The 12,146-nt window shown below is 32.4% G+C and overlaps 1 protein-coding gene across 1 annotated transcript; it reads left to right on the plus strand.

Moving 5' to 3' along the window:
- The first annotated feature begins 3,060 nt into the window (after window positions 1-3,060).
- On the plus strand, window positions 3,061-3,979 carry LOC104211745 (pathogenesis-related protein PR-1). Its single transcript, XM_009760847.2, has one exon. The coding sequence runs from the start codon at window positions 3,061-3,063 to the stop codon at window positions 3,583-3,585; it is 525 nt and encodes a 174-aa protein (XP_009759149.1). The 3' UTR covers window positions 3,586-3,979.
- Window positions 3,980-12,146: the final 8,167 nt, after the last annotated feature.

The following is a 12,146-nucleotide window of genomic DNA, read 5'->3' on the forward strand; positions in this document are numbered from 1 at the left end:
TGAAGTTTATCCAAAAATGCAATTTGGTCATTTCGGGGCGGCGACAATGGTTTCTTAGGCCGTATTTGATGTCCGGAACAAATATTAGGCGATTCCAGGACGGATCTCAAAGAAGTCAAAAATCCTCGGGTAGGGAGCGTTTCCTCCTGAATGGGGCCTTATACGGCGCGAATCCGGATATAGTCGGACTCCAATACGGATACCGAACACCGGGTGAGAAATCAAAAAAAGTCAAAAATGGATAGAGAGAAAAGCACACAAAGGTCCAAGCTGAAATCGGTTCCGTTAATTCAGGTCACAATCATCTGCGTTAATTTAGGCAATATCTTTTTGCTGTGGTTGATTAAAGGGTTTGAGTCATGGGAAAGTTATCCATTTGGCTGCTCGACCAAAAATATTACATCCACTATATTTTACATAAATATTATACTTTTATATTCGAAGATGAGTTTTAGAACAACGGTAAAATTGTCTCTGTATGATATATAGGTCACAGGTTCGAGCTGTGAAACAGTCACTAATGCTTTCATAAAGATATGTTGTTTGCATCTTAATCCTAAGAGCGCGGCTCTTCTCCGGACCTTGCGTGAAAGATGCTTTGTATACCAGAATGTCCTTTTATTATACTTTTTTTATGTTGGAAATTAGTAATAACATTGTGACACCCTAGGCGAATCCTACATCGACAAAACACGAGAGAGATGTTGAGTATATAAGTAGACATGCTTTAGACCCTAGTGAGTCAGTGACGCATTTTAAAATCGTATGGGCCTAGGTCCAAAACAGACAATATCATTAATGGGCTGAGCTGTTACAAATATAGTGACTAAACATCCAATCTTAGAAAGTAGAAAGTCTAGTTATAAAATGGTTGAGTATTCACGACTAAAAATTATGAGTTTACCATTATTTATGAAAAAAATACTAAACTTTACCTACTATAATGAGAAAATTTACTCATCACCTCCACTGTATCATAGTGGGTAAAATGTCAAGAAGTTTTCTTTTTAACTAATCAAGGTAAAATTCTAAAATATTAATGGTTTTAGAAAAAGTAATTATGGGTTATTTTCTTTTGTCATTGATACGTCATCCTACTATCAAACCTTTGTTTGCACATGTACATGATTGTGTTTAATGCATAAGTACCCCTCGACCTATATTCGGATTTTCAATCACACATTTTTTTTTGCGGGAATTTTTTTACCTCTCCTAAACTTATTTTAAATGAAATTATTTGCACCCTTAGCGCTGACAACCAAACTCTTGGCAAGTGGTGCACTACACGCGCCCCCACATGTATTTTTAGTACTTTTTTTATTCTTTCTTCTTGTTCTTATCCTTTTTTTCTTATTTATTATTATTATCATTTTTTTGGTTATTTTATTCTCTTTCTTTTTGTTTTGGTCACCGGCGGCATAAAATGGTAGTCGTCGGAATTTCACAAACACCAATTTTTCCAGCGAACTTTTTTTTCTGGCGACATATTTTTATCCCGATCTAAGTGTGTTTTGTTTTATATATATATAATTTTTTTTGAAAGTGTAATTTATATGTGGGAGGAAGAGCAAAAGAAATAAAAACGAATATAAGCTGAGAAAACGTTTTCAGTTAAAATTTCAATACATTATTTTTTTTTCGGCATGGGAAGGTTTTCCGATGATGAATTTTTTTCCCCAAATCTGAGTTGTATTTTGCTTTGCTTATAAATAGATCTTTTTGAGAGTTTAAGTTGTGTGTAAAAAGAAAAAATGGAAGAAAAACGGTTAGACAAAGTCGCTGGTGAATGATTATCCGTCGGAATTAGAGAAGAAACGAAAAAAAGTAAAAGAAAAAAGACAAAGAAAAAGGAAAAAGAAAAGGAAAAGGACAAGGAAAAAAAGTAAGAAAAAAATGGTAAAAAAGAATAAAAAATAATCTGAAAATCATTTTTTCTTGTTTCTCACTCTCCTTTGGGAGCGTGAAATATACACACTCTGCCAAGTCACGTTAAGGGCGCAAATAACTTCATTTAAAATAAGTTTAAGGGGATAATAAGATTTCCGTAAAGAAAAAATGTGCAGTTAAAAATACGGGTATTGGTCAGGGGGTACTTATGCATTTTTCCTTTCTTTTATGAATGCACAGGTTTGATTTCATCAAATTGAAACTGCAGATTATAAATGTTTAATTTTGACAAAACTCAATAATTTTATCGAATATGCTATTTTTGTATTTATACTTTAATCAAGAAAATTTTGGTCTATACAAGTTCAATATGCCAACAAGTTTTATCGTCGAAAGGAAAATAACCCGAATTTCCCCTACTTTCTTTGTAGATTATTACCTCCAAGATATTTATACCCAGAAATGGACTTAGAATTTGAAGGTTGTAGGTTGCGGGTGCATTTTTGCATTCCGGCAAAATCTGCTCTATAAATAGGGTGTCTTTACTAATATACATCACTATTTTTAAATATATATATGTATAAATATAATTTCTGTCGAACTTTTCGGATGCCGATAACCCTGTCTCTACAACATAGGTCAGCCTCTGCTTGTACCAAAAGCTCAATGTGCAATTTACGTGAAATATATTTTCTAATCTCGCATTTCTTCTTTACATTTTGAATTTCAGACAGTGAACATTAAACACCATGTTATAGAAAGTATTCCTTGAAACAAATAAAAGCCACAAAATATAATCTACCAACAAACAAATTCTACACCATATATTCCATAAAAGATTTTATTAACTCCAACAAGAAGTCAAATAAACTATACATTACAAAGAATGGCACAAAAACTCTTACAAAATGAACCATTCTAACAATTCTATACATTTTTATTATTTTTATTATTATTATCACACAAAAACAAAAAATATTCTAATAGTCAAAGGGGATTAGATTTCTTTAAACTAAATTCTTTTTCTTTTCAAATCTACAAAAATAAGTGTGGTAATCATTATCGAACATGGGTGCCACCAAATAAGTTGACACTTTAATCCAACAACTCCCTTTATTTCATATAAATACTATATGCCACAAATCTTTAAAACATAGCCAAAAAATTTCCAAAATGAGCCCTTACTATCTTTTGGTCCCTCTTTTAGTACTCTCCATTATTTCAACAACCACAAATGGCCTAACACAGCAAACTAGCTATGTAACCTCTGTGAAAAAATCTAACACCATTATCCAACAATTCTTGACTCCTCAAAATACAGCTCGTTCAGCACTTAGGCTAAAACCATTAGTGTGGGACAAGAAATTGGCTAATTATGCAACATGGTATGCAAACCAAAGGAGATATGATTGTGAGTTGATTCACTCAAATGGGCCATATGGTGAAAATATTTTCTGGGGTAGTGGTGCTGGGTGGTCGCCTAGCCAGGCCGTTTCGGCCTGGCTAGCGGAACGACGGTCGTATAACTATTGGTACAATAGTTGTAACGATGGAGAATGTGGCCATTATACGCAAATTGTGTGGAGAGAAAGTAGAAGAATTGGTTGTGCAAAAGTAACCTGTTTTAATGGATTGGGAGTTTTTATGACTTGCAATTATGACCCTCCTGGTAATTACATTGGAGAAAGGCCTTACTAAAATTTTTCAAGTTGAAGACTTGAAAATTGAGAGAATTCTTCTTTTTTTTCTTTTTTTTTCTTTTTTTTTTTTACTGTGGTGTTCGGATCAGCTTGCAAGAGTTGGGAGAAGTCTCGAACAAAATGCATTGAATTGGTTTTTGCAATATTTTTCTTGATTTTTTTTTTTTTTGTTTCTTTGTTTTTTGTAAACATATGTGAGATTTGAGAAAGGAATTTCTCACTTGATTTAATTGTATCAATAATTATAACAAGTGTAATATGAATGATTTGAAGTTAACAATGGCGTATGAGCATGAAAAAGTTTTGAGCTTTGTATGCCATTGATGAGGGTTTTAGGTTTGTTTGTCTGTCATGTTTATTTTAATGATGTTTCTATTTCTCGAGAAGACAAGTATTTGGAGGGAAACAAAAAAATTACTTCCTCTGGTTCTTTTTTACTATTTCTTTGTCTCACTTTCTATGATACATTTACTATTTTGAGAGTCAAATGATTTTTGTTTATTGTGATTTTTTATGTTTTTAAAATATTTTAAATTATTAATTATTATGACTTATGAAGAGGAGTTTTGGAGTAACATTAAAATTGTTTCCGTGTGATTTATAGGTCACGAGTTCGAGCTGTGAAAGCAGTCACTAATACTCGCACTAGGGTAGATTGTCTATATCACACTTTATGGGGTGCGGTCTTTCCCTGAACCTTGCGTGTTAATGCAGGATGTATTGTATACTGGAATGCCCATTTAATTATGACTTATACTATTTTTATTTAGTTTCTAAATATATAAGTTTAATTTCAAAAAACTTGAACATCCGAATTCACCAACAAAAAAAAAAATTAGATAGTTCAACCCTGATACTTGAAATCGCATCACATAAAGTGGAATGGAGGGTATCGTTTAAAGTTTTGACATCTATTAATAAAATTATTTAATAGCTTTATTAATAAGAGTATTTAACTCATATATATAATTATCTTTTTCCTAGATGCGTAATTAATGATTATATGCCTTTTTGAAATAGTAATTAAAAGTTGCAATGCCTTTTTAATTTTTTAAAATGATAAATATTTTGAACAAGGTTTTTTTTAATATATTTCATAATTTAACAAAGAAAAAAAGAGGAAAAGGACAGCTCAATACTTATTTTATGTCCTCTATTTTCACACCCTTTACCTTTTTTTTCTTCTATCCTTCTATTTCTTTTTTGTTCTTTTCCCATTTTATTTTTTGGGATGAGGGAATAAGTCAGAGTAACAGCTGGCATTTAGAAAACAGAATATTATTATAAATCAATTTAAAATAATCAATACCTTTAAGATATCTTTGTAAAATATATATTTGCTAAACCGAAACACAATAATCTGACAATAAACCGTCCAAATGCCAGCCTGATTAATAGCAGACTTCTTGAAGGCTATGCTCCTTTCTAGATTAGATTAAAAAAATACTTTATCCGTCTCAATTTATATGATACTGATTTTGAGCCGAGGGACTATTCGAAACAGTTTCTATAGTCCACAAGATAAAGGTAAAGTTTGCATATACACAATCAAAGACGGACCTATGTGTTATAGAGAAGAGAAGGGTCATCAAACCCCGTAAGTTTCGGCAGAAATCTTATATATGTATATGTATATGTATGTACCTTGAAAATATTTAATCTGAAGCACTTGGCACCCGGAACATTAAAAGTCGTTAGAAAGCACTGATTGAGCAGAAGATTGTGCCATCGTCGCGTAAAAATCCTGGGACTGCCTCTATACACTACCCTCCCCAGATCTCACTTGTGGATTATATTGGGTTTGTTGTTGTAATTTATGACACTATTTGACCGGACATGAAATTGAAAAAAGATAAAAAGTTTTAAAACTTATAATTTAAAATAAATTATAGATACTTAATTTTCTATAATTCATCTCATAGGGTTAAAAATAAAAAAATTAATTTTATATTATTTCTAAATATAATAATATGATATTTTTTATTAAATGGACCTAAAAAAAAATATCACATAATTTGACATAAAGTATTATATATTTGGTTTTCCAACTTTTGAGCTAAAAAGGCTGATTTATTATAGCCCGTTTGGCCAAGCTGTAAAAATCAGCTTATTTTAATAAGTGTTTTTTCTCAAAAGTACTTTTGGTGAGAAGCAATTTGTGTTTGGCTAATTAATTTGAAAAGCACTTCTGAGCAGCAATTAGTGTTTGGCCAAGTTTTAAAAAACTGCTTCTAAATGTATTTTTCAAAAAAAGTGCTTTTGGAAATAAGCTATTTTTTTCTGCTTCTCCAAAACTGTTTTTGCTTCTCCCAAAAAGTACTTTTTTTCCTTTCAAAAGCTTGGCCGAACACCTTAATTTTAGAAAATAAAAAGCATTTTTGACCAGAAAAAAATGTTTTTGCCTCAAAAGAAGTTTGGCCAAACAGACTATTAATCTACGTTCATTTTCATGATTCTGCAGTAGACCCAAAAAAGATAAAGTGGAACTTATTTGTGTGATAGAAATAAGTTTATTTATTGATTACTATTGCCCATATCTTCACTATATTTCTCTTTCAAACCCTTTATCTTCTCCTCTGACCACATATACTTCCTCATCTCCTCGTGCAAAACGAAACCAACAATAAGGTGATACACACCAAACATAAAGAATAAAATAAGTCGTATTCGGTAGGATTCAACAAGCTCTTTCAATTATTAAATTGGGAACAGAACTAACAGAAAATTCAATAAAGAAACCCAACGTCTAAAAGGAAGAAGAAGATTCGAAAAATTGTGTCAACAAGTCTCCAAAATATCATGTATATATAGGCGTTACTCCAACGGCTAGTTAACGGTAGACTAATGGCTAGTTTGACTCTATTAAATATATAATAATTTACTGAATAATAAGTAAATATAAAAATAATATTTCAAAAGAAAAAGGTTTTTCAAATCAAAATGATGGACATTCCCTCCTGAGATACAACTATTTTTAAGGCAGTTTCTGTACCTATGAATTCGACTATACCAAATATGCGAGCATTGTAAGAAAACATATCATTGTCCTATATATCCCATCGAGGAGTGTGATAAAGATGATTGTTATTCACTCATTTTTAATTAGAATTTTGAGTTCGAGTCCTGAGAACGAAGAATATCCTAATGGGAGAACTTTAACTTATTATCTAATTTACCCAATGCAAATCCAAATTACTCGTACTAGCGAATTTTGAATACCGAAAATATATAAAGTATAAAAAAAAAATCTAGCAGGGTTGTGCTAGAATTTTTAGAGCCTATTTAAAAACGAGGCTTTTAAGCCCCGTCCGAGTAAGCCTGCGGCTCGTGAGGCTTGATTGAGGCCGGTCCGGGCCGGGGGCCTAATAAAAATATGTATTTAAAATATATAAAATGTAAAAATTATATGATGCAAAAAAATATCAAGAAGAGTATTCCAAGCTTAAAGTTTATTAAGCTCATCATATTAAAAGATCAAAATCTTAAAACGTTAATTTGGTTAAAATTTTTAATTATTTTTAATATTTAACTAACTATATTGCATACAAATTGTAGATGTAGATGAAAGTGAAGATGTTAAGACAATTTTCTCACAACCGGATTCGAATGTGTTTGATGAAGATGATGTATTGGATATCCCATAAGCGTCATGGACGTTCTCTTGAAAATTTTGTTTTGAGTTTTGACTTTTAGTAAATGAAATATAGTCTTGCCTTTTACTTTTTTAGTGTTTATTGTGATATATTGAAACAGTATAAGTATTGAGTTTTGTGAAATTTTTTCAATAAGATTTCTTAACTTTTAAATATTTATCTTTTTTTAAGTTAGAACTTAATGAAAAAAATATAAAATTATATTTTAAAAAATGATGGGCCGGCTCATGGGGGCCTGCAGCCCACATAAGGTTGGACTGGGCTAACCATTATAAGGCTCATCAAAATAATGGGCTAGCTTAACCTAACCCGTTAATTACTAAAGCCCACGTGAGTTGGACTAAGCTAGCCCAGCCCTGCCCATATTGACAGCTTTAATTAGGAGCATGGATGATGTTATTCATATGTGATAGGTTTAAATTTTGAGAATTGATAAAAAAAATTATGACGTGCAAAGTAGGGGATTGAGGATTGATTGTAGTGACCAAAATCTTGTTGGGCTAGGCCCATTAAATTTTGAGCACCGAATTCTAATTGATTTTCAACTAACTGGCACAGCTCGATGCTCCATCATTGAGATATTAGCCCATCAATAGATTTTATCAGACCCGTTAAATGGGTCGATCCGACCCGGACCCGAACATGTTGACTCTTGGCATGTGGGTCGTTAACCGGGTCGATCCGGTCACTTTCTTATAGGGGCCGGTCCGGATTTGGCCCGTCAATCACAACATGTTGATCCGACCCGTACCCGTACCCCGTAACCCCTTAACCCGGGCCCTAATGGGCCGAATCAAATTTAATTAAAAAAGGTTCAAAACTAATAAATGATAAAAATTTCAAACTTTATACATATATACGAACTTGAAATTAGTACATGTCCTAGAAGCCAATTAGAATGAAAATGAAAGAAAAATCATACTTTATTAACATTAAGACTTGAGAAAGATATGGAATTCGAATATTTCTATAACTAATAGTCTAAAATATATGGAATTTGAATATTTCGGCAAGACGCCTCATAGTGTGTGGTACTATATTCTTTCTTCAATGTTTGAATTTAATTTTTTACCACTTATCAGAATATATATAGAGCTAGTCCGGGCCGATTGACCCGTGGGTCAGCTACCGGTTCAGGTCCGGTCCGGTTCAATGGGTCAAAATATTATAGCCCGGCCCAGGCCTCTTAAATTAATGGGTTGATCCGATTAGGGTTTTATGGGTCATGGGCCGGTTAAAGGGTCAATTTTAATGGGTTATGTGAGCCGGTTCGTGGGTCGACCCGACCCATTTGACAGATCTAGATTTTATTACGAAAAATACCTTATTCAAAAGGTTGTCAAACTAACACCCTTCGTCTGTACAATTACACTGTGTAGCTTGGTAAGTTTTTTTTATATGTATATTATTATATATTGACTTCCCTTGACTTTTTCATGTAATTACTTTTTTATATTTTGGCATTCCTCAGTAAAAGTTCTAGTTTTGCCACTACATTATTTATATCTGAAATCTCTGATTAAGGATGAATGAGTACTTACTATTCCATCACAATCCTCGTTTGGTCTCAATCTCTATGCTAATATCGTAAACGAAAAAGATATATAGCTCCTTCATATTTGTTCTATTATTTTTTGCCATTACCAAATCATGTACGTACTTAATTGAAATTTGAGGGACACTACTGATTATTGATTAAGATCATTGACTTCTTTAATTTTAATTTACTCATTAATTACTTTCCTCGTTTAATGTTTCCTCGATTATCCTTAATTGTTATTGCATTTGTCATATTTTATACAATTTCAGTATCCTTTTCATTTGATTGATGGACTTTTAACATTCACAACTGTTACAATGATGAAACTTGTACTAAAACTTGTGTTCCTAATTTGAGTGTATTAACAACGTAATTTATATAATCAGGTAAGTTATAATTAAGATAGTTATAAGTAATTTTTTAGAATAAGTATTAAGTGGTACTTGATAAAAATCATAACTAACTAGCTTTTATCGGTTTAAACTATATCGACGGTAATAACAAAAATCTTCACATGATCAATGACATGTATATACAACAACAACAACAACAACAACAACAACAACAACAACAACCCAGTATAATTCCATAAGTGAGGTCTGAGAAGGGTAATATGTACGCAGACCTTACCCCTACCCCGAAGGGTAGAGAGGCTGTTTCCAGGAGACCCTCGGCTCAAAAGCAACAGAAGCCGATAATTATATGTATATAACTAATTAAATCCTGTTGAAAATTATATGTTTTGGACCTAGTTCAACACATAAAGGGTGCTAGCTTATTATTACCCATTACTTCGTTCAATCCTAACTCTATATCGTTGTCTATATAAGCACCACTACGGGCGTTGAAAGACATAATCTAAATCATTTAGAGAATGATTAGAGTTTTATATTTCTGCATCATTGAGGGTTCCTTCCCTAACTGTAGTACTAGTGTTATCTTTGTGTTCCTTATTTTTAGATCGATATTTTTTTTACCCTAGGTTCTCTCTGCGTTATTTTATTTATTCGGTTATTGTTACTATTTCGTTTGTCGTAGTTCTCTATCGTAACTATTATGATTTTGTTGTATTGAGCCGAGGGTCTTTTCGAAACCGCCTCTCTACCTTCACAAGGTAGGGATAAGGACTGTGTACATACTACCCTTCCCAGACCCCACTTATAAGAGTATACTGGGTATGTTATTGTTGTTGTTGTTGTTGTATTATTGAGGGTTTTAGGTTGTGGTAAAAGGGAGTCCATTCATCTTGCGAGGATTCTCGATGACCAGTAATTCAAGTCGTGGTATAGGCCGACTACTGTGAAACGTGTCACTTTTATGATAGTGCCATGTAGAACATTTTCAATGGACCGTTTATGCCAAGTTGTCACCATCAGATTGAGCAAAAACAAAAACAAAAAAAAAAAAGGAAGTTCACGGGTTCAACATATATAACTCACGAGAGAGACCTTTCAATTATTATTCAATGCCAATATATGACAAAATGGATTTGGCATAAATTGTCAAATGCCACCAGGTCATGGCTATGTTTCCAACCATAGAATATTACCAAATGATTAATATGATCGACCCACATAACATGCATTTGCCCTTTGAAAGCCTATCTCCAAAAAGATATACTCCATCCGTTTCAATTTATGTGAACCCATTTGACTGGACACAAAGTTTAAGAAAAGACAGAAGACTTTTGAACGTGTGGTGTAAAATGAGGCACATATATTTTGTGTGGCTATAAATAATTGTATAAAGGTAAATTGTTTCCAAATAAGGAAAGGGATCATTCTTTTTGGCACGGATCAAAAAGGAAATAAGTTCAAATAAATTGAAACGCAGGGAGTATATGATATAGCATCATGTATTATTACTCTCTCTGTTTTATTTTATATAAAGAGGTTCGGTATTTTATTATGCATTTTTATGGTATTAATATATCGGCTCCTGTTGCTTTTTTGAGCCGAGGGTCTCCTGGAAACAGCCTCTCTACCCTTCGGGGTAGGAGTAAGGTTTGCGTACATATTACCCTCCACAAACCCTACTTGTGGGATTATACTAGGTCGTTGTTGTTGTTGTTGTTGTTGTTGTTCCGAGTTACGCAGATCAAAACGCCTAATTTTAGTATGAATTCGGGCATATATTCTTTAAATTTTCTGATATAGAATTCACATATATATCGTACATGATTAATAACTTAGACTATTAAAAAAGAAACTGAGAAATTTCTAATCAAAGAAAATTGATAGTTTAACTCTGTAAATAATAATAGTATTACACAAAATAAAACAAAGGAATTACAATTTAATTTTGATGTTCCTCTACTCCTTGGACTTTGTCACCTTTTGAAATTATACCCTGTTGATTTTTCTATACCTCTAAAAATGGAGCCTTAACAAATAAAAAAAGAAAAAGAAAAAAAACTTTGAGTTTGCAAAGTGAGAAATGCTCCTCGTAAGTGGTGTTTAAAAACATGAGTTTAAGAATATTATAGATAATTGATTGGCTTAATGTGTTTGATACGATGGAAGTTTTTTTAAGAAAATATTTTATTTTTACAAAAAGTCATTTTATGGTGTTTGGTTGCGAGAAAATATTTTTCATCAAAAGGTAGGAATAATAGCTACTTTTGCGTATTGATGAAAGTCATTTTCCTCGTAACTATGTTAGCGTTTAAGTTCAAGTAGCTTGCTCCAACTACTGACAAGGGTTGTGTGGAGTGGTAAGTACTCCTTCATCTTTAACCAGAGGTCTAGGGTTCGAGTCCCTGTGTATGGAGTCGCCTTTGTTAGGGAGCGCTTCGGCGCGAATCCGAATTTAGTTGGACTTCAATGTGGGTACCGGATACCGAGTGGAAAACAAAAAAAAAATTGCTCCAACCAACACTTCAATACTATTCAATGTTTAATGCTCATAAGAGTCATAAAAAAACTATCGAATTTACTAATATTATTGTTATTTTTTAGTATATACTTTTCTAAAAGATATTTTTCGTTCACCAACCAAATATTAAAAAACATCCTCGAAAAATATTTTTCATTAAAAATGATGTGTGTCGTCTATTAAATGCACTAAGGAATTTTTGAGGAAATAATCTCCCATGTTTAATCACAAATTTGAAAGAAGAAAATAATTCCTACAATCCTATATTTTCTTTATTGATCTCCTATATTATATTTTATTCGTTTCTTGTAAAAAGTATCATGCAAGTAAAAGCATTTTTAATGAGTCAAACCCATTTTAATCCTACAAATAAAATTTGGCGAAGAGATAGTGTGTACGCAGAATTTATCCTTACCTTAAAGTTAGAGAGCCTATTTCCCGTAGATTCTCGGCTCAATAAAAGCATAGTCGAGTCATAAAACTGATCTTCCC

The sequence above is a fragment of the Nicotiana sylvestris genome, chromosome 11 (assembly GCF_000393655.2).
Source record: "Nicotiana sylvestris chromosome 11, ASM39365v2, whole genome shotgun sequence".
NCBI classification, from domain to species: domain Eukaryota; kingdom Viridiplantae; phylum Streptophyta; class Magnoliopsida; order Solanales; family Solanaceae; genus Nicotiana; species Nicotiana sylvestris.